The 22,826-nt window shown below is 37.8% G+C and overlaps 3 protein-coding genes and 2 non-coding genes across 8 annotated transcripts in view; 2 read left to right on the top strand and 3 right to left on the bottom strand.

The window, feature by feature from the left end:
• LMLN (leishmanolysin like peptidase) overlaps positions 1–14,756 on the bottom strand; it is a 50,257-nt gene extending 35,501 nt beyond the window's left edge. Inside the window, exons 1-6 of one of the 3 annotated variants that reach the window (XM_070788952.1) lie at positions 14,513–14,756; positions 7,340–7,434; positions 6,751–6,781; positions 5,600–5,682; positions 5,006–5,129; positions 1,493–1,671 (exon numbers count right to left, since the gene is read on the bottom strand). In XM_070788952.1, the coding sequence (XP_070645053.1) occupies positions 1,493–1,671; positions 5,006–5,129; positions 5,600–5,682; positions 6,751–6,781; positions 7,340–7,434; positions 14,513–14,731 (731 nt within the window). In that variant the 5' untranslated portion in view covers positions 14,732–14,756. The remainder of the gene's footprint in view (positions 1–1,492; positions 1,672–5,005; positions 5,130–5,599; positions 5,683–6,750; positions 6,782–7,339; positions 7,435–14,512) is intronic. The other 2 variants (XM_070788947.1, XM_070788945.1) reach the window with 2 other exon arrangements.
• LOC139185381 (U6 spliceosomal RNA) lies at positions 6,028–6,134 on the bottom strand. Its single transcript, XR_011569006.1, has one exon. It is a non-coding gene; the product is annotated as a U6 spliceosomal RNA (small nuclear RNA).
• Positions 14,757–14,831: 75 nt separating the features above from the next.
• The window catches only part of IQCG (IQ motif containing G), a 54,181-nt gene continuing 46,186 nt past the window's right edge, over positions 14,832–22,826 (top strand). Inside the window, exon 1 of the mRNA XM_019957003.2 lies at positions 14,832–14,919. The gene's annotated coding sequence lies outside the window, so the exon portion shown is untranslated. The remainder of the gene's footprint in view (positions 14,920–22,826) is intronic.
• Positions 17,221–17,329, top strand: LOC139185308 (U6 spliceosomal RNA). Its single transcript, XR_011568927.1, has one exon. It is a non-coding gene; the product is annotated as a U6 spliceosomal RNA (small nuclear RNA).
• On the bottom strand, positions 19,162–22,589 carry RPL35A (ribosomal protein L35a). Of its 2 annotated transcripts, none has more exons than XM_019957031.2 (5): positions 22,539–22,589; positions 21,901–21,945; positions 21,528–21,680; positions 20,449–20,593; positions 19,162–19,238 (listed from the first exon to the last, which is right to left on the bottom strand). In XM_019957031.2, exons 2-5 carry the CDS (start codon positions 21,909–21,911, stop codon positions 19,215–19,217), a joined length of 333 nt encoding a protein of 110 aa, XP_019812590.1. In that variant the 5' UTR covers positions 21,912–21,945; positions 22,539–22,589; the 3' UTR covers positions 19,162–19,214. The 2 variants fall into 2 exon arrangements, with proteins under 2 accessions (XP_019812590.1, XP_019812598.1); XM_019957039.2 differs by lacking the exon at positions 22,539–22,589 and adding an exon at positions 22,384–22,402.

A 22,826-nucleotide genomic window follows, 5' to 3' on the forward strand; every position in this document is an offset into this window, starting at 1 on the left:
CAAATATGAAATCATATTATGTACACTGTTCTACAATGTTTGATACTCAACAGTATATTAAAAATGAAATTGTGTATGGGTGTATGCACAATCCATATGGCTTAGGTCAAATTAAGATAAAGAACCATGATTTTGCAACATTGCTATTATGAAGATATATTTCTCAAAGACATCTACTTTGAGATGTGTCTCATTTTATTAAGTAGCTTATTCATTCAGCACTTCAAATACCATATTTGCTTGATATTGAGACACTATTAATTATAAAATATCATAAATTTAATGATAGCTTCTCAGGAAAAAATTGAACATTCTACTAAATACATATATTCTTTTCTAAGAATACTAAACAATACATATACATCTGCAAAACCACCTAGTACTTTCTTCTTCAGTAATATATTAAATATTTCACTTAAAGCATTCTCAGCATTCAGAAGCTAAAGATTTTTGAGTTTAGTTCATGGATCAACAAGTATACGGTATCACGCTAACAGACTGCTTTCATAATCAATGATGTTGATTTTGACCTCAGTACTGACAGTATTACTCTGAAGCATATATTAGTGTTTCATTTGTACTGTCTACTTGATTCTACTAATAATTTCACTTTTTCCCCTTAAATTAATTAGATATTGATAGAAGTAAAATAGCTCTTTAAAGTCAGTTAGTATTTTGACTGGTAGATGAATGTTCAGGAACTCACCAATGGTCCTTACAAACAATGAACAAGTCACATTAACTCTCTTAGATCTGAGAATGTCACACAATCTATATCGAGACATGTCAATTCCTACTGCCTTTAATTGATTTGTCTGGTGTGTGACAGGCAATCCTCTGTATACATAACAACTTTATTTCAAGACTACTTCACTGAGAAAAAAATTTTTGAAATATTTTATAAATAAAAAGGAGGATTCTAAATTTTTAAAAAATAACTAAGTGAAGGACATATCAAGTGATATGAAAATTAGGTGAATAGTTATTTTCAGCATCTTAAAGTTTAGCACAGAAGTGCTAAAATTAAAGTTCAAACTGTTTCCTTAGAGAGGTATTCATCACTTCCAAAGAAAATTCTATTGACAGTAGATTTTTTCTTTATTCATATTACCATATGCATAACAGTCCTATAACTTGATTTCCCCACTATACCTGCATCCAAGCACTATGCTGTTTCTTACTACTGGAGGTGGGTAATCTGGCAAATGCAAACTCCCTGTACTCTAAACACTCAGAACACGCTTTGAGAGTTCTTTTAAATTTATTTACTTTAATTGGAGGATAATTACAATATTGTCCTGGTTTTTGCCATACGTCAATATGAATCGGTCACAGGTGCACAAGTGTCTCCCCATCCTAACCACCACCCACCTCCCTCCACACCCTGGGAGTTTTTTTTTCTTAATTGGAGGCTAGTTACTTTACAATATTGTGCCCACCCTGAGAGTTCTTATATTAGATCTTGGGAATAAGTCTCGGGGGGGAAGCTTACCTGTCCATTTTTGCTTCCTGCTGACAATAGGCTGCATAAGAGATGATGTTTTCATGGCTACACCTCTCAGTGGCCAGAGCACCAACATAAAGAACAAAGTCTGCATCCCGGACTCCCTCTTGGTCTGGCACACCCACTGCTCCACAGGGCCACTTACCACCACAACAGACTCTGCATTGCTATGCCCACAGGGGACAACAGAAAATCAGACCAGAGATAAGGTTAACTATAAGGGCTTTTACTTACAGTGAATCCAGACTTAAATATGTATGATTTAATTTTTATTAATTCTTCCATTTTTATCAAAATCCATATCTCTCTCTGGGGCTTCCCAGGTGGCACTAGTGATAAAGAACCTGCCTGCCAATGCAGGAGATGTAAGAGACACAGGTTTAATCCCTGGGTTTGGAAGATCCCCTGGAGTAGGGCACGGCAACCCACTCCAGTATTCTTGCCTGGAGAATCCCATGGACAGACGAGCCTTGCAGGCTATAGTCCATAGGGTCACAGAATCAGACATGACTGAAGCGACTGGGTACATAAGCATGCACACATTCATACCTCTCTCTACTCAGTTCCTATCTCTAATTTTAGATTTATTAAAATTTCTACTTTATATACAATGACCATAAATGCATAATATGAATTAAAACAAACAACTTCTATTTATAAAGGGCATCCCTGCTGCTGCTGCTAAGTCGCTTCAGTCGTGTCTGACTCTGTGCGACCCCATAGACGGCAGCCCACCAGGCTCCCCCGTTCCTGGGATTCTCCAGGCAAGAACACTGGAGTGGGTTGCCATTTCCTTCTCCAATGCATGAAAGTGAAAAGTGGAAGTGAAGTTGCTCAGTCATGTCCAACTCTTAGCAACCCCATGGACTGCAGCCCACCAGGCTCCTCCGTCCATGGGATGTTCCAGGCAAGAGTACTGGAGCGGGGTGCCATCGCCTTCTCTGAAAGGGCATCCCACCAGGATACAAAAAGAGAAATAAAAAGGTTTTACTAAAGCCTGAAACTAGGTGAAAATTACAAGGAACCTTCTTATAAATACATTTTTTAGCAATTTTCTGTGAATCTGTGGTTATTTCAAAATTAATTAATAAAAATCTTCATCCAGTGGAAATACATTCCTATTATAAAGTAATTCATGTATCTTATTAAAAATTCAGATAATACAAAAGTATATAAGGTAAAAAGTTAAAGTCATCTTTATATTACTACCCTTATTTCTAGTTTTCTAAGCAAACTTTGCCCATTTAACACCTGCTTTTTAGAGAATTTCTATCAAAGTTCCTAAATAACCATAATCTCCAAATTATAAATAGGAAAATCAGTAAATGTTGGCTTTTTTTTAATACATAAGTGATGTTTGTAGAGAGAGAAAAAACAGAAATTCTCACTTCTGCTTACTGTTGCTTCTCTAACACACGTATTTATAATTTTAAAATTCAATTACTTTAATCTGCTAATAGTTGGTGTTACGAAAAGCTGTGATTTAACAGCATTCTTTTCCATGATCTTTCATTTCTTAAAAAAAACGTTTAGGAACCACCCCCCCAAAAAAAGATAATACAGAATTTGAAACGACAAAATAATTTAAAATAAACAAAAATAGGAAAAAAGAAATGTGCCTTAAAATGTCTAGGAAATGTCTCTAAATGTCTTAGGACAAAAGATAAATATGTAATTAACAAGTTGTTTTAATTTTGAAACATGTCCCTAAAACCCTTTATGCTCTTGAGGAATTTGATAAAAGAAATGGAAGCTGAGTAAGTTAGCTGAATTTGTGCCACTATAGGGTTCGAAAAGCCTTTGGTGAGCTTCAGATACCTCAAGAAAAAATTACGAAGTACACTTCAACCATATGCTTGATTTTGCTTATAAAATCAATGTTCAATAACATATTTATTTTCTACAAGTAATGAGAGAACATAGTTAAATAGAGAAAGACATCTAAAGCAATAATCATATTTTTCAAAAAGTATGTATAAATTGGTTTTCTGGTTTATGCATTTAAGTTTTTCTATTTTTTCTAATACAAATAATATATGCTTAATATGAAAAATTGGAAAGTTACAAAAACATATAACTTACCAAATAAAAGTCTCCCACAATCCAACTCAATGAAAATCATTAAAATTTTAATGTCTCCAGATTTTTAATATATGTATATTTCCAATTACTTTATAACTTTTTATATGGGTGTATATACTTATTTTTATTACTTATGCTTTTATTTCAGCTTTATTGAAAGGTGAAAGTGAAAAGTCAAAGTGAAAGTCACTTGGTCGTGTCTCTCTGTGACCCCACGGACTGTATAGTCCATGTATTCTCCAGGAGAATTCCCTTCTCCAGGAGATCTTCCCAACCCACGGACTGAACCCAGGTCTCCCACATTGCAGGTGGATTGTATACTAGCTGAGCCACAAGGGAAGCCCAAGAATACTGGAGTGGGTAGCCTATCTCTTCTCCTGCAGATCTTCCCAACCCAGGAATCAAACTGGAGTCTCTTGCATTGCAGGCGGATTCTTAACCAGCTGAGCTATCAGGGAAACCCATAAGCTAAAGTCGCTCAGTTGTGTCTGACTCTTTGAGACCCCATGGACTCTCCAGGTCAGAACACTAGAGTGGGTAACCTTTCCCTTCTCCAGGGGATCTTCCTAACATAGGAATCAAACCCAGGTCTCCCTCATTGAAGGTGGATTCTTTAAGAGCTGAGCCACAAGGGAAGACCAAGGGTGAAAAATTGATAACTTTTAATTTTTAAATAAAACAGGCTAACTGCCCACACTGATTTACCTTTAAAAAATTTTTTACTGAAGTATAGTTGATTTACAATGTTGTGCAAATCTGCTATACAAAGTAATTCAGCTATACACACAATACACATTCTTTTTTTACATTCTTTTCCATTACAGTTTATCACAGGATATTGAATATAGTTCCCTGTGCTATACAGTAGGACCCTGTTGTTTATCCATTCTAAATTTAATGTTTGCTACAATTTATTTATATAAAGATTGATTTCATTCTTTAACAGCTGTATAATATTCCATTATGCGGTTATGCCATAACATAACTAGTATAGGTATATTTATAGTTTTGCAAAGAATACCCTTGAACATATATTATATAGTTGTAAGTATTTTTATAGAATACATTTCCATGACGGGTTGAACCTTACTTTTATTTGAAGAGATAAGGTTAAATTGCCCTTTAAAAATACTGAGGTATACAGCTGCTAAAAGATGTTTTGGAGAGCAAAGATAAAGTTCTAAGCAGAAATGATTCAGCAACGCCAGAGATAAACTGAAAAAAGAAAAGAAATAACTAAAATTCATTTGAAAACCAATGAAAGAATAAAATCAGCACACCCAATTGTGATTACTTTCGATAGAGAATGAAGCTTTTGAACTGTAAAACTGTAAAAACTTCTGGGAACAATCACAATTGAAAATCTGTTCTAAGTTTATCCTAAAGAATAAAAATGTTGCAAAGAGCAGGGTGAACTACCTGGAGGTGCTCCTCAGGCACTATAATGGGACCACATTTTGTATGCTCTGCACATTCCTCAGTACAGCATCTATGGTGATCATTTTCCTTCCGTAGGTATTGGTATTGGTTCGTTGCACATTGTCTTCAGTTCATTTTTACATTAAAGTTTAATTACAAAAAACAAAAAACAAGATTAGTTCACAGCAGTTAAAAACACTGTAAAAAACTAGTAGTTGCTATATTTAGTTCATTAATAGCTACTATTTTAATTAGAAAAGTAGTCTCAAAAACAATTTTGGTTCCATGGGAAATCCTCCTAATGTGGGTTTTCAAACACTTCAAAACCCTATATTGTACACATAAAGGAGGAAGGAAGGGGAGATGGGGAAAAGGGTACAACTACACCCAAAGAAAAGACCCAGTGGGTCCCGTCATAATGGAAAATCAGGGACAGAATGACTACCCAACATGCTGTATCTTACGGTTTGGTCTCTAAGAACCAACATAATAAAATACTCCCAGTATAAATTTCAAAATTTGCCATACTGACAGAATGAAGAGGGCAGACTGCTAAACAATTGAAGAAAATGAGCTGTGTGAAATGTGACATACCTACTAAGTAATATAGTGCCCGCAGGTCTACGAACCTGGAAAGTCTTCTCTAAATAAGAAACAGCTTGTGGGAAAAGTTTGTTCTAAATAAAAGTTGAAATAAAAAAACAGTCAGAATTAACTAAGAGATAAACCATATTTAAAACAAGCAAGCACAGGGTATTAATGACTAAAGCGGAAGAAGGAAAAAGCCTTGTAACTCAAATACAATATTTAGTCAAAGGTTGTGTGGCTAGGGGTAGGGGAGAGAGTGAGCGTAGGAGCAAAGGAATTTCTTCACCTTCTAGTTTAGTTTTGGAGGAAAAAGCACCAGAAAGTTCCTTCCGTACCCTATTCTATTTAAATAGAATATTATAAAACATAAATCACAACTATTAATCTAACTTACTTTATTTTTTTTTTAAAGATTCTCCAATAAGTTTATTTTGAAAAATATGGAACGCTTTACGAATTTGCGTGTCATCCTTGCGCAGGGGCCATGCTAATCTTCTCTGTATCGTTCCAATTTTAGTATATGTGCTGCCGAAGCGAGCACTCTAACTTACTTTAAATTTGAGACTGCTTTAGATGACTCCAACACTAATGTAGTTCATGTTAAGAAAATCTTATATGTAGAAGATCTACTTTAACTTCACCAATTTCTGTTGCCCATAATGAGCTGGCTTAGTGTGTGTGTGTGTGTGTGTGTGTGTGTGTGTGTGTGTGAGCGCATGCCTCTGTAATAGTTAAAAAGCGTATGAGGCTAGCACCTTTATAAACAACCTTGGCATTTCATACTATCTGGCCAATTATTCTTCAGGACAATGAGCATTTACACCAAGAAAACTGTTTTTGATATTTTTAAAAAGTCATCTTTTCCATCCTATCCTAAGCATGCTCTGCTCCCCTAAAACCTAAGAGGACAAGTAAAAGAAATAAGAATGACTTAATATCACATCATAAAATGAGAAAACTTAATATCAAATATGAACAAAGTTTTAGTGAGTACATCACAACAACATGTTTGTGAAAATGAGAAATACATTTACCAACATCTTTTATTTAGTCATTCACAAAGTAGTCATGTATATATTTTTCATTATTGAAGTAAAATTAACATATAATAAAACGCATGATTTTAAGTGTTCAAGTCATGAGTATTTATTACATACCTTTACAAGGTGTCTTTTCTCAGGGAGCAACCTGAAAATGATGACATAAAACATAAAGATTGCCATGCTGAGGGCAAACCATCGTCTCATTTGTTCAGAATATATCTGGCAGGAGCCCCAGATCTCAGCGAGCATTTTAGAGTTGATCAAATACAGTCTTGTTCATTTGGGAAGTTAAAGATAGAGAAAGACATCAACTACTCCCAATAGCTCTTCATAAACTACTACAGATTCATAATTTATCTCTTTTCTGAACCTCTCTTTCTTTAAAAATCAGGCTATATCACCTCTCTGGTTAATAATTTTGCACATGTTCTTATTATTGTATACATTGGTATTTCCTCTTATTTTTCCTTCAAGTACTTATTGTGGCCAGGTCTCTTATTGACCACATCCACGGAGATATACGCTGGTTCTGTTTAAATTATTCAAGATGCATAGGTTTAAATCATATCTCATGGCCTTCATCTTTCTAAATTAAAAAGCATATTTAGTTTAATTCCATTTACGGAACTCCAGGTAACAAATGAAAGTATCTTCAATAGTTTGATTCTTAATAAAAAAGATGACAGAATAATGGTGTACTTACTCTTCAATACTTTTATCGTAGATAATCTTAATTCTTAAATGTTCATTAACATCTCTCTTTACAACATGATTTTTAAGATGGACCTTATTTATGACCTGAGAAAAAGGAATAGATTTGAAAAAATATATATAGATTAGCTACTTAAGGACTCAAAATTAACAAACTAAATTTTAAATGTAATACTCAGAAAAAAAAAAAGAACTAAATAAATCAAGAGATAGTTCATGCTCACAGATACAAAAACTCAGTACTACCAAGATGTCAGTTCTTTCCAGTTTCACCTATGCCAATCCCAATAAAAATTTCAGCAAGTTACGTTGTGAATATCAACAAACTAATTCCAAAGTTTATATAGATGGCAAAAGACCCAGAATAGCCAACAAAATGTTGAAGAAAAAAACAAAGTTGAAGGAATGACACCACTTGACTTCAAGATTTACTATAAAGTTACAGCATCAAGAGAGTGTGGTACTGGCAAAAGGAGAAACAAATAAGTCAATGAAACAGAATAGAGAGCCCAGAAATAGACCTACATAAATACATTCACCTGATCTCTGACAAAGGAAAAAGGCAAGAAAATCAAACAATGTCTTTTCAACAAATGGTGTTGGAACAACTGGATATTCATATGGAAAAAAGTGACTCTAGAGTCAGAGCCCACATCTTTTATAAAAATTAACTCAAAATGGGTTATAAATCTCAATGTAAAATATAAAATACAAAACTATAAAACTCTTAGAGAAGACACTATAGGAGAAAAACTAGATATTCATGGGTACAGTGATGACTTTTTTGTTTACTTTTTAATACTTATTTATTGTTTATTTTTGGCTGTGTCAAGTCTTCGTAGCGGCACACGGGATCCTCCGTTAAGGCACGAGCTCCAGAGTGCACGGGCTCTGTAGCTGCAGCTCGCAGGCTTAGTTGCCCTACAGCATGTGCGATCTTAGTTCCCTCACCAGGGCTCAAAGCCACATGCCCTGCATTGGAAGGTGGACTTTTAACCACTGGACCAGGGAAGTCCCTATTTATTATTTTTTAATTGCAGCATGCAAACTTTTAGTTGTGGCACTTGGGATCTAGTTCTCTGACCAGGGACCAACCTGAGGCCCTCTGCACTGGCCCCCACTAGACCATCAGGGAAGTGCCTAGTGATGACTTTTTAGATACAAAACTAAAGACATAATCCATGAATGAAATAATTGATAATTTCAACTTTATTAATAATAAATACTTCGCTCAATGAAAGTTAACATTAAGAAAAGAAGACAAGCCACTCACTGGGAGAATATATTTGCAAAGGACACATTGGATAAAGGACTATTATCCAAAATATACAAAGAGCTCTTAAAACTCAACAATAAGAAAATGAACAACTCAAGTAAAACACGGGCCAAAAACCTTAACACACACCTCACCAAAGAAGGTGTGCAGATGGCAAATAAATATACAAAAAGATGTTTCACATTACATATCATTCAGTTCAGTTCAGTTCAGTCACTCAGTTGTGTCCGACTCTTTGTGACCCCATGAATCGCAGCACACCAGGCCTCCCTGTCCATCACCAACTCCCGGAGTTCACTCAGACTCATGTCCATCGAGTCAGTGATGCCATCCAGCCATCTCATCTTCTGTCGTCCCCTTCTCCTCCTGCCCCCAATCCCTCCCAGCATCAGGAAAACACAAATTAAAACAATGAGATATCTCTATATGGCTATTAGAATGGCCAAAATCTGGAACATATACTATACCAAATGCTGCCAAGGATGTAGAGCAATAGGAATTCTCATTAATTACTGGTGGGAATGTAACATGTACAGCTATTCTGGAAGACAGTTTTGGCAGTTTCTTACAAAACTAAACATACTTCTTGCCATAACCACTCAGCAGTCATGCTCCTTGGCATTTACACAGATGAGTTAAAAATGTAAATTCACACAAAAGCCTGTTCATGGATCTTTATAGCAGTTTTATTCATAATTGCTACAACTCAGAAGCAGCCAAGATGCTTTTCAATAGGTAAATGGATAAATAAACAGTGGTATATCCAGACAATGAAATAGTATTCAGAGTTAAAAGGATGAGCTATTAAGCCATGAGAAGACATGAAGCAAACTTAAATGCATATCACTGACTCAATGGACATGAGTTTGAGCAAGCTCTGGGAGATGATGAAGGACAGGGAAGGCTGGTGCGCTGCTGTCCACACAGTCACAAAGAGTCAGATATGACTGGGAGACGGAACATCAACAGAGTGAAAGAAGTCAATCTGAAAAGGCTACATACTACATGATTCCAACCAGATGACATTTTGGAAAAGGGAAAACTATGGACACAGTACAAAGATTGGTGTTTGCCAGAGATAGAAAGATGGCAGAGGAATAAGCAGAGCACACAGGATTTTGAAAGCAGTGGAACTACCATGTATGATACTGTAATGATGGCTATGTGTCATTATGCATTTGTCCAAACCCATGGAATGTACAACACCAATAGTAAATTCTAATACGGACTCTGGGTGCTTATGATGTGTCAGTGTAGTTTCATCAGTTACAACAAAAGTACCACTCTGATTAGGGATGTTGGTGATAGGGGAGTCTATGCATGTCAAGAGGAATACAGTACTTGGGAAATCTCTGTACCTTCTTCACAATTTTGCAGTGAGTCTAAACCTGTTTTTATTTTTTTAAATAAAGTATTTAATTAAAAAAATAAAGATGAGAAGACAATGAAACAAATAGTTAAAGCACTAAAAGAAAGATGTTCAATACTGAAGTTTATCTCTAGTGAGATAAAAGATAAACTTTTACATCTCATAGATAGGTGAGATATAAAATTCTAATCATAAGCAAGCTGGAATGGCTAGACTAATATCAGCAAAGCAGACAAAGGTAGAGAGTATTACCAGTAATAAAGAATGTTTTATAATAATAAAGGATTGAAAGTGAAAGTGAAGTCGCTTAGTACTGTCTGACTCTTTGTGACCCCATGAACTGCAGCCTACCAGGCTCCTCCCTCTATGGGATTCTCCAGTGTGAATGTACCTAGCAATAGATTCAAAATCCATGAAGCAAAAACTGACAGAACTAAAGGAAGAAAAAGAAAAACATTTATAATCATAGAAAATTTTAAGATCCTATCAATTAGACAAAAAATTTTAAGAACATAGAAATCTATAGCTAATATTTTATAATAACTGTAAATGGAATACAACCCTTAAACTTGTATAAAAAATATAGAAATCTGAAGTGTACCATCAGTTACCTTACCTTATTGATGTGTACAGAAAACTACACTCAGTACCTATAGTATACTCTTTACTATTACACAGAAAAGCTTAGTGGGACAGAGCATATGCTGAAATATATGTAAAACAATTTCAAAGAACTGAAATCTTACAGAAGATATTCTCTAAATTAGAAATTAATAACCACAAGCTATCTAGAAAAGGACCAAATATTTAGAAATTATATTTTAAACATTTTTAATAACCCATGGATCAAAGATAAAATTACTTGGGAAAATAAAAGCATCTGAACTAAGTGACAATTAAAATACAATGTGTCAAAATTTGTGAAGTGTAGCTAAATTTGTACTGAGAGAAATACAGATCTTTAAATGTTTATAGTAGGAAAGAAAAAAGAGCTCAAAAACAATGATGTAAGTCTCCCCCTAACAATATGAGCAAAGTAAATCCACGATAAGGAGAAAGGAGAAATAACAAAACAGAAAACAATGAAATAGAAAACAATGATTAAAGAAAATTACCAAAGCTTATGGTTGGCTATTTAAAATTATTAATAAGATTAATAAGCTCCTAGAAAGAATGGACTAGAATAAAATAAACACAAATTACCACATTGGAAATGAAAGTGCGGATATCACTCAGATTCTATAGACATCAAAAGGATAAATATATTATGAACAACTTTATGTCAGTAAGTGTAACAATTCAGATGAAATAAAGTCCTCAAAAAACACATGTTACCAAGACTGACACAAGATCAAATAGATACTGTGAATAGACCTGTATCAGAGAAACTGAATTTATCTGTTCCTACCAAGTGGTTTCTTGGGGCCAGAAGTGAAAACATGAGTTTTCTGTAAATGGGCACAAGGGTTCTTTCCAGGTTGATGAAAAAATTCTAAAACTGGACTGTGGTGATAGTTCTATAACTCTGTAAATTTATTAAAAATCACTTATTTGGATACTTAAGTGGGTGAATTTTATGGTATATAAATTATAGCTCAATGAAAGTGTTAAAAAACAAACAAACAACTTTTCATAAAGAAAACTGTAGGCCCTGATAGTTTCAGTTATGGATGGCATCACTGACTCAATGGACATAAGTTTGAGCAGACTCTGGGAGATAGTGAAGGGCAGGGAAGATATTAAGGAAGATATTTTCTACAAACTCTTTTAGAAAATATATAATAGAACTTTCCAACTCATTTTGTACAGTCAGCATAATTCTGATACCAAAAGCTAATAAAAATTTCACTGAAAAGGAAACTATAAACCAACATCACTTATAAACATAGATATAAAAATCCTTAATCTATGAGGAAACTGAATTCAGAAGTGTATTAAAAAGGATAATATATCATACCCAATTAAAATCTATTCCAAAAATACAAGGTTGATTTACTATTGGAAAATTCAATGTGATCTACTATATTATACATTATATAATTCCATTTATTTAAGCTGAATTCTAGAACAAGCAAAACTAATTTGCTGTAAAATCTAAATCTAATATGAAAAAAATAAAAAAAAGAAAAGAGATGGGAGAGACTGATTGGCACAGAACAGGAGAAAATTTTCTGGAGACTTGAAAATGTTCTATTCTGTATTGTGATAGGTTGTTGGTTTTACATGAATGTAAATGATTGCATTTGCTACATTTTAGTATATATAAATTTTATGGGAAAACAAAAAAAACCTGTAAAGGTAACAATAACAATGGGTGGACAGAGAATGGACAGAAGTATATGAAACAGAATAAGAGAGCAGTGGTAAGTGTTGAAGCTGGGTGAAGGATCATGGGAGTTCATTATACTATTCTGGTTTTATTTTAATTTATGCAATAAAAAATTAAACCAAAACTTAAAAGTTTTCAGTTGAGAACAAGTTATATGAGTCAAATGTTTTGTAGTTCCCCATCATTACCAATATAAAGTTACTGTAATTTCCTGTTGCAATTATCAGAGATGCAGTCTCTACTGTTACAATGACTAGCACTTGCCTATTCTTTGTGTCCAAATTAAAGCAAAGAGAATGGCTATGAGGACTTGTTACAACATACTCTATGAAGAAACAGGAAAATTTATTAGGAATGAGAACTCTCAAGAATTTAATAGCTTGCTTTTAATATCCAAAGCACCATCACTATTTAGTTTGTTCAGCCAAGAGCCATAAATAAGAATAGAGGGAAGTTTCAGGAGGAGTTTTCAAACTGTGTACCTTTATTTTATTTTGCCACACCGCACAGCATGTGGAATCTTAGTTCTCTGCTAGGGATTGAACATGTGTCCCCTGCAGTGGAAACTCTTAGCACTCTTAGCACTGTACTGCCTGAGAAGTCCGTTTTCAGTTCTATAAAAAGAACAATGATCTCTCCAAAAAGCAAAGGGACTGCCTCTGGAGACAATTTCCCTATTTGTGGAAATGTTCAAATATAAGTAAGAGATTTGTACACTGGCAACAATCACAAGAAGAAAACAGCTATTAAGGTTCCTTCAAGTACAGAGATTTTGCAGTTCTTTGAACTACTTTCTCTTGATCTAAATTCAAAGAGAGAAATGCAGGGCTTTGTGGGAATGTATTTTAAAAAGAATTCACTAGGTAGGTGGGAGAACTGAGATGTTTAAGGGTACAAATTTGCAACTAGTAGATAAGTCAGTCCTGGAGATTTAATGTACAACACAGTGATTACAGATTACAATACTGTATTATAAACTTACAAGTTGCTAAGAGACTAAAGAATAAATAAAACAATTCAGCCAGAATGCAGTGTCATGATAAAAGCTGTAATATAGCCACAAACACCAAACTTAGAATTCTGGCATATATGATTTTAACAGCATACAGAAAAATTTGAAAATTATCACAAAAATGAATTTTCTTAGATTTAGATTTCTGGGCTGAACTGAAAATTTCCAAATTAATCTTTTTTGATAAAGTAATAAGACAAAATATTAATATAAAATCAATCACAACATGCAGCCCTGCCCCCAGGTACTGTGTCTCCTTTCCTCAAAGAATACTGATTACTGTGGCCCTCCTCTAAATAATGTACAGAAATCAAAGTACAAGACACAATCCTCATATACCAAGGAAAATTACAATTCAACTACAAAAGCAAGATATGTCTGAAAAATAAGCTGTCACCACATAGCGGGACTCGGTTAAGTGCCAGAAAAGAGTACAGATAAGACATATTGTAAAATGAAAAGAACATTCTGCTGGGGTGGTTTCAGCAGGCTGCCTTGCGATTAAGGAACTAAGAATGAAAGAATTTGGACAGGAAGAAAAATACAATGGGAGGGAGAAAGGTATTTCAGGGCAGGAGAACAGGGTTAAAGCAAGCAATGTGATGAAGTAACTTAAAAATAAATCTGAATTTTGTCTCCAGAGAACCCCCAATATCTCTGCAACGATTTTGTCTAGCTCTCCAATCAATTCTTTTTCAAACCTTTAGGTCAGTGGTTTCCAAAGTAAGGTCCTTGGACAAGAAGCATCATCAACGATCTGGGAACTTCAACTGCAAATTCTGAGGCTCCATCCGAGATCTAATGAGTCAGAAGTGGGCAGCGGGAGGGAATGAATGGAGCGGCCAGTTGAATTTTAACAAGTCCTTAGGACACGACTGAGCGATTAAGCCCAGCACAGTAGGTAATTCTGATGTACACCCAAGTTGGAAAACCACTGCTCTAGGACAACTTGCTAAGCACAACTCTCCGCACGGGAAAGTGATGATGTTCTTTTCGAGTGCCGAATTGAGCCACTTTGCTGGGTGCAAGAAGAGAGCTGATGGCTGGTCCCAACCCTCTCAGAGTCCAGTCTCTGGCCCAATCTCGCTTTCTCCCCTAGTACACCCTGTTCCAACCCTATCCTCTCTACCGTTGCCTCCCATATTACTTTACCCTCACAGGGCCCCTCCGTCGCCCTACCTCAGAGTCAGACGGGACGTGGTGCCGACACGGAGGAGAACTGCGCAAGGAGACAGGAATAGATGTGGTGCTTGCCCGGAGCCCACCCAAAAGAAGTAGAACGCCTCGGACCCATAAAGGACCGCTCCAGTGCCACCGGCTCGGGCCCAGGCCTGAATCCGAGGAACCCGCTCTTCTACCCGACTCGGCCGCCATCTTCAGGCCGAGCGTCGTTACCATGGAGTACGTGACGCCTCCGCGCCCAGCGCCAGCCCCGCCCCTCGCCTCTCCAGGCAGGTGGAGGGACTTGGCGGCTGAAAGTTGCTTTTTGATTGGCTTGCGTCACCGGTAAGAAGTTCAACGCGGAAGATGAGAGTCGCATCACGATCATCGCGTCTCATTCGCGTGAAGCCGGTCTAGCAGCCCACGTGAGTTGCGCTGTGAGATTAGTCGGTATTGATGGTAATGAGATGGTGATAAGTGCGTGTCCTTACTGAAGGAGTTTTACTTTTTAATTCAGTTATCCAGTGAAAAAATATGGACCCACTAGGTGCCAGGCGGAGAAGGCAATGGCAACCCACTCCAATGGCAACTTGCCTGGAAAATCCCATGGGCAGAGGAGCCTGGTAGGCTGCAGTCCATTGGGTCGCTACGAGTCGGACACGACTGAGCGACTTCACTTTCACGCATTGGAGAAGGAAATGGCAACCCACTCCAGGGTTCTTGCCTGGAGAATCCCAGGGATGGCAGAGCCTGGTGGGCTGCGGTCTGTGGGGTCGCACAGAATCGGACACCACTGAAGCGACTTAGCAGCAGCAGCAGCAGGTGCCAGGAGCTTAGACATAAATAGATGCAAAGTCTTAAAATTTAGCTCTCTGTTTAAAAGGTAAGTGGAATGTACTTTTCAATTTTACTTATCCTGAGTCACCGATTTTAGGACCTACCTTTTTTTAAGTTGAAAGTAGTTAATTTAATATCGTGTTAAATCCACTTAAAATTTTTTTGTCCTCCCCCTTGTGGCTCAGCTGGTAAAGAATCCGCCTGCAATGCGGGAGACCTAAGTTCGATCTGTGGGTTGGGAGGATCCCCTGGAGAAAGGAAAGGCTACCCACTCCAGTATTCTGGCCTGGAGAATTCCATGGACTGTATAGTCCATAGGGTCGCAAAGAGTCGGACACGACTGAGCGACTTTCACTTTCACAGTAAGTGGGATCTTAAGTTTCCTGACCAGGGATCAAACCCTGCCCCCTGCATTGGATTTAATCACTGGACCGCCAGAGGTCCCAAACCCACTTCTTAACTAAAGTCATTTTCTGCACAATCAATGAATGTTAAGAGTTGCAAATGCGTTAACCCCGGTAGCTTAGATGGCAAACAATTTGCATGCAATGCGGGAGACCCGGGTTTGATCCCTGAGTAGGGAAGATCCCTTGGAGAATGGCTTACCTACTCCAGTATGCTTGCCTGGAGAACTGCATGGACAGAGAGTAACAGTCCATGGGGTTGCAAACAGTTGGACATAACTGAGCAATTAACACTTTTAACCCTGGAGGAAACCTGGTAGATCCTTGCTATTAAAAGCTTAAAAGCTAAGCTGTGAGAAACTATAAAAAACTAGTCTCCTTGTGGCCCACAAAAGAAACCAAAAAACTGGGAACTGGAAGCACTGAGCTTTTAACAGTCACTTCAAGAATTGAATATTATAAATTACTATACTAGGAACTGTAGTAGGTTAAAAAAAATTCCCAAGAATTTATACATTTGATAAGATTATGTACTAAAAAAAAAAAATGGGTGGGGAATCCTACACAAGAATAGTGGCATTAGATGTGGCTATCATCCCACAACAAAAGGAAGTTGGGATTTTAAACCAAATTTATCACTTTTAGTATGTGCTCTACACAAAACCACAAATTCCGGATTGTGAATAAAGAAAGAATGGTACCAGTTATCAAGTTCCTAGAGATAACAGCAGTGTCACCCTTGTGGAGTGGCAGTTTTAACAGTTTAAAGGACAAGGTGCTAGCCATTTTAGTTCATTTCTGTGAAACAAGCAATTCCTCCAATGTAACTTTGTCTTGAGGAGTCTGCACTAAACCAAACCTCTCTATGGGAGCAGATGAAGCCCAATACAGGCTCTCACAAGTGCTACCATTCCATCAGTTTGAGTGTGCATGAATTTGTGCGCAAGGCTTACTTCCAACTGCATTTACTCTGGTTATCCTAGACACTCAGCTTGCTTTTTCAAGTGCCTACCACCTCATTACTCTACCATCATCCCTGGATCTATCCACTGAACTCCTACAACAGAGATGATTTCCTCTCTTCTGTACGCCTAATCCAGACCCCAGTAACTACCTTTCCTAGACATGTTGACAGGTGGGCATTCTCCAGCTTTCTAGAACTCATGAACTCTCCCCTCCCAACCATCTCCTGGTCCCCCAAATTTGTGTAAAGTTACCTGTTCAGCAACCAAAGCTGAGAACATTACTTCTGAAGACTCCTCTCCACAATTGGTTTTAAAATTTGGTTAATGTTTAGTCTATTTCAGTGTGCAAATATCTTAGTTAAGACTGCAAAGCCTGCTTGGTTTTCCCTTCATTTATGCTGGTTTGCACAGGAATCTTTCTAAAATATGAATTTTGTCACCTGTCACTCAAGCTCTTCAATGACACTCTAATACGAGAATATTGTTGGGACATCCTTGGTGGTCTGGTGGTTAAGACTCTGCTTCACACTCACTTTGGAAGCATACAAACTAAAATTGGGATACTACCAAGATTAGCATGGTCCCCACACAAGAATGACACACAAATAGGTGAAGCATCCCATATTAAGAAAGACTCATTTCCACTGCAGGGGGGGCGTGGGTTCGACCCCTTGTTGGAGAACTAAGATCTCATATGCTATGGATGACACAGTCAAAAACAAAATTAAATACTAATATCCTGGCATCTGGTAGTTTTCTAGACTTTCCAATTATTCCAAATAGGTTTTAGTCACATTATATAACCCAGTTAATTGGTTCCTCAAATGCCTTCTGCTTACACATCAAATTTGGCAAGTGATATTTCATCTGCTCTTCTTGCCTTAACCCAACTTTCCAAGTTCAATTTCCATAAGATCCTACTTAAGAAATTTGAAATGTGGTGGCCTTTAAAGGGTGAGGACAGCATGGTTGCTCAATGATTCCAAAACTGCTGCTTCTTACAACCCACATTGTTTCCCTTATGGCCATGCCTCCCAACAGTTGCTGCTGGACAGCTGCTAGACAACAAAGACTGGCAGTACACATACATACCCAATTTCCCTGACTCTTTTGGCTTCAGGGCCACCATTAAACTAAGTGAAATGTAGAACTGCTATGTTCTACTCATTTTTAAGAGCTCTTAGATAAGCCCACCTAGATAGCATATTCAAAAGCAGAGACACCACTTTGCCAACAAAGGTCCGTCTAGTCAAGTCTATGATTTTTCCTGTGGTCATGTATGGATGTGAGAGTTGGACTGTGAGGAAGGCTGAGCGCCGAAGAATTGATGCTTTTGAACTGTGGTGTTGGGAGGACTTTTGAGTCCCTTGACTGCAAGGAGATCCAACCAGTCCATTCTGAAGGAGATCAGCCCTGGAATTTCTTTGGAAGGACTGATGCTAAAGCTGAAACTCCAGTACTTTGGCCACCTCATGTGAAGAGTTGACTCATTGGAAAAGACTGTTATGCTGGGAGGAATTGGGGGCAGGAGGAGAAGGGGACGACAGAGGATGAGATGGCTGGATGGCATCACCGACTTGATGGACGTGAGTTTGAGTGAACTCCGGGAGTTGGTGATGGACAGGGAGGCCTGGCGTGCTGCGATTCATGGGGTCACAAAGAGTCGGACACGACTGAGCGACTGAACTGAACTAAGCCCACATACAATTTTAAGTCAAAAGGGGCTCAGTTTGTCAAATTCCCATTATATCGTGCCAAAATATTTCAATCCTGCACTTTACTATATTAAAACATGGAGCCAAAGAAAGCAAGCAACACTGTCCAGGCAATCCTGACCACCCTCTATTAAGATTTTTTTTCTAAGACTTAGGGCATTTTGGAGACACTTTCAAGTTACATGTTATTCCCAACCAAGTGTTATATAAATACTGGAATGCTTTGTCCAGTCACAAATCCCAAATATTTCTCACCCATGTTTGTTCAAATAAGACACCAAATACCATGAATATATTCCGCAAATTTCTCCCATCTACCATTTTTAGTCCCCAGGTTTCCCAACCAATCTATATCAAACAAGTGCGTGCTATTACAAGGTACTTTAGATCAAAACAAGGTTCTTAATGCCAAGGGCCTAGGTTTGATCACTGGTTGGGGAACAGAAAAAACCCATAAGCCACACAGTGCTGCCAAATTAAAAAATGTTTCCATAGGCTAGGTTCCAGTGCGCCATCACTAGAAACCTTCCAAGATACTCCCTTCCACTGTTTCCAACTAAAAATCACTTGTAATCTTCCCCCTACCATTTAAGGTCTTGTATTAAGATACAAGATACATCCATCCTCATCAAAACCCTCCTATAGTCCTATATTCTCTAGGCTCCTGTGTATTCTGTATATGCCTGATAACCACCACCATTTTACGACTTAGCAACTGTATTCAGGACAAAGAATTTTGTAAGCCATTTAACAAAAGCACAACAGGACAAATCCACACTTTTATTTATTTTCAAGAAGTTTAAATTCTCGAAGGGTACAGCATCTGGAGGGGAAAAGAACACAAGGTACATGTTACATACAAGAGTTACTGAATACCACAACATAAATACACCTCTCATCCCATTACCTATCTGAGAGGCACCCAATGACTCATATCCTCATGGGAAGGGAACTAATATTTATAGCCTTCAGTTTCTGAATATTCACTGACTAAGCATCAGTACTGGGAACACAGAGTCCATTTAATTTTGCCTCCTCTAACAATACAGGGGCTTCCCAGGTGGTGGTGTGGTAAAGAATCCGTCTGCCAGTGCAGGAGACAAGTCAGAAAGATACCCTGGAGAAGGGCACAGCAACCCACTCCACTATCCTTGTCTGAGAAATCCCATGGACAGAGGACTCTGGAGGGCTTCAGTCCATGAGGTCACGTTCGGACCGAAGCGACTTCACTCACATGCATTAACAGTAAAAACCTGCTCTGATGAAAAATTTCAACTGCTCAGCAGGGTTCAGTAGTGCCCTGTGTCCCCAAAGATGTAGCCATATCTATTAAAAATGCATCCTAACTAAAGAAAACAGGAGCCATCATCCTGTTAGAAAAACCACAGAATCTGGAGTTGAAGGCTTTGCCTGAAGCCTTGGGATGTGAGCATCTGTTAACCTTAATACCCATTTCAAGACTGTCATGATGAAGAGATGGGAGATATTAAGAATTACGTCCAAAAAAAAATAATTATGCCAGGAAAAGGTATACTGAATTTTCATTTTCTAGCAATTACTTCAGAGCCTAATACATATGCCAGAAAACTGTTTAAATAGCTGACCCTTGAATATCCCAGTTTGAACTGCACGTGTCCACTTATACACAGATTTTTTTCAGTAAATACATACTACACAATCTGCAGTTGACTGAATCCACAGATGCAGATGGCAACTGCAAAGTTATAGGTAGATTTCCTACTAGCCCCTAACCCCTGTGTTGTTCAAAGGTCAAATGCTATTCCCCACCACTTCCAGGCAGCTTTAGCAATTACCTAAGCAATTACCAAATTCAATCCATTTGAACCCTTTGCCTTCGCTTTTCACATAATGCCAAGAAAATGTTCCATAATATATTTTCACAGTAGCCGCTAATTTTACAGCCTGAACTATTGGTGACATTTTATTATCACAATAGTCCTTAGTGGTCCAAGCCGAACCCCTTGAGCTTAGTTTGATTCCACAAGGTTCCATGCTGTTAACAATGTACTTACCACACGAATTCTGTGTCCAATGGCCTTAGCAGGAAGGTTGCTTCGGAATTTGGCACGAACCATGCCACTGTTTCCATGAGCTCGAGTTATCTTTCCCCAGATTACTCTGGTTTTGTTAGGTTTTCCACCAGGAGTTACTGTGTTGCTGATTTTAAGACGATTAAAATAAAAAAGGCATGAGAACCCACAGACCCAATATAGTGTGGTGCAAAATCAAGATGACTTCTAGATCAATGGCCCTCAACCCCAGTTAACCACTTAATTCACTTGAGAAATAAATGCTAATAGCTGTAATAGTGGAGAAGGCAGGGGGTAGATGAAATAGGGGACAAAAAATCTGAGTATAGGGAGAGAAACTTTGTAATTGTAAACAGCCAGGGAAGGCATTACTAAAAAGCTAATGCTGGAAAAAAGACTGGAAGGTAAGGGAACAGCTTATGTTAAAATAAAAATATATAACCAAGATGAATCTTAGCTGGGTTAAGAGAAAACACAGGGAGCCCTAAATGCATAAAGTCTTAGAAGCTCCTTAATGACTTCAGCTTTTAACCATATGAGGGGACCATCTGGAGTTTCAGCAGAAGTATAAATGATCTGACTTATAATTAAAAATCTCACAGGATCTCTCTGGTTGCAGCAGGAAAAGGGGCTGAAGGAGATGAAAGCATTCCCCAAAGATCTTTTTTAAAACAGTTAAAAAACAACAGACCACCCATTTCTTCCACCTCTCCCTCAGCCTCTATCCCAAAAGTTTTAACTGAGTTGGAATGGGTTTAAGAACCAGTACTCTAGAGAGAGACTATCTTTAAGCATCCATAAAAAATACAACAAGAGATCAACAAAATGAATTAAGGTACACGAAAAATGCTCTACAAAACCTTAAAATCATAAGAAGCTGACTCCTCCTTTCAAACAATTAACAGCTGTAATTTTTCTAAGTGCAGTAGACATCTACATCCAACACTACCCTAAAGTTGCTTAAAATCCCAAAGTAAAAACCACAACCGTATCAATTACTTTACCAACTTAAAATGAGACAAATCAAGTAAAAAGTCCAGAGTATAATACTATACACTTACTTCTTTGCTTTGTACACATAAGCACATCTCTTGCCTAAATAGAATTCAGTTTCATCTCGAGCATATACACCTTCAATTTTCAGGAGAGCAGTGTGTTCCCTTTGGTTCCGTAGACCCCGTTTATAGCCAGCAAAAATGGCCTTGGACCACAGCCTAAGACAAAATACATTGTTAATTCTAAGCTGTTAAAAGATCTCATTTAACTTCAACAAGCAACAGGTATGGTTTGACTTGTGATGATCCCCACCTAAATTTACCTATACCAAACATCTATTTTTTTTTCCCCACCAGACTTAAACTTACATTTATGATCACGCCTAATAAACAACAAGTACACTGTTAAGTAGAAAGCAATGATATTTAAAACACATACCTTCCAGACATATTTGTCGTTTTAGAAGTCCCGTTCCCAGCAGGCCTTAAAACAAAAATAATAATCAGTTTAAAACCCTGCAATGCCCGTTTCCCACCTACTAGCTTCCTGTGGAACAGCACCCCAAACTCAAAGAATGCTGGATGAGCAAGCAAACGCCAAAATGAAGATAAAAACTAAAGTGGCAAGATTCTACACTACAAGATATAACTCCTAGAAACACCAAAATAAAGTCTTACGAAAATTTATCCTACGATCACTACGAAAAAACGAAGGTCAAGAAGCCAGAGAAGAACGCAGAGAACCCTTTTACACACTGAACGGGAACGAAAAGCTAAGGGAAGACATAGTAAACATGCAAAAAACAGGTTTGAGGTGGCAGTAAGTGGACAAAGAACCCTGCCTAAGGGTGCCGCTGCTGCCAGACAAAATGCATCTATTTTATATTTTACTCCGCTAGGGCCCGGAAGCAACTGGGGTTACCGGAGCACCCATTCTCGGAGGCCAGGGGACCAGCACCATCAGTCCCATATCTCCTCCATCCTGTGCTCCCTGTTGCTGGAAATCACAGAAATCGTTAGCTGATAGAGCCTCGGAGTCACACCAGTGCCTCGTCCAAGAGATATAGCCGAGCCTACCCCACTTATTTGCCCTCAAAGCTCAGCTGCAGGAAATCCACACACCTTCACAGGGTCCAAGATGGCTGAAAGAGACCAGCGAGGACCCGCCGCGTGGCCTTGTGGGTAAACACATCCCCGCCCCGCTCCCGTTTAGGTAACTTCCGCGACCGCCAAAAAACTAAGCCTCAGAAATCGCCTTCTGACTGAAATAAACCACGTTCAAAATCATCTGTACAATTCTTTCCCTAAGTCCTTTTATGTTTGTAAGCTACAAATGTATTATTTTGGAACACAGGGAGGCAAAGT

This window comes from Bos indicus, chromosome 1 (assembly GCF_029378745.1).
Source record: "Bos indicus isolate NIAB-ARS_2022 breed Sahiwal x Tharparkar chromosome 1, NIAB-ARS_B.indTharparkar_mat_pri_1.0, whole genome shotgun sequence".
NCBI classification, from domain to species: domain Eukaryota; kingdom Metazoa; phylum Chordata; class Mammalia; order Artiodactyla; family Bovidae; genus Bos; species Bos indicus.

Coding starts and splice junctions, on each gene's coding strand:
- RPL35A (XM_019957031.2), bottom strand. Junction 20,594..21,527: donor TATGTGTACAAAGCAAAGAA/GTAAGTGTATAG, acceptor TCTTAAAATCAG/CAACACAGTAACTCCTGGTG. Junction 19,239..20,448: donor TTGGACACAGAATTCGTGTG/GTAAGTACATTG, acceptor TTTCCCCTCCAG/ATGCTGTACCCTTCGAGAAT.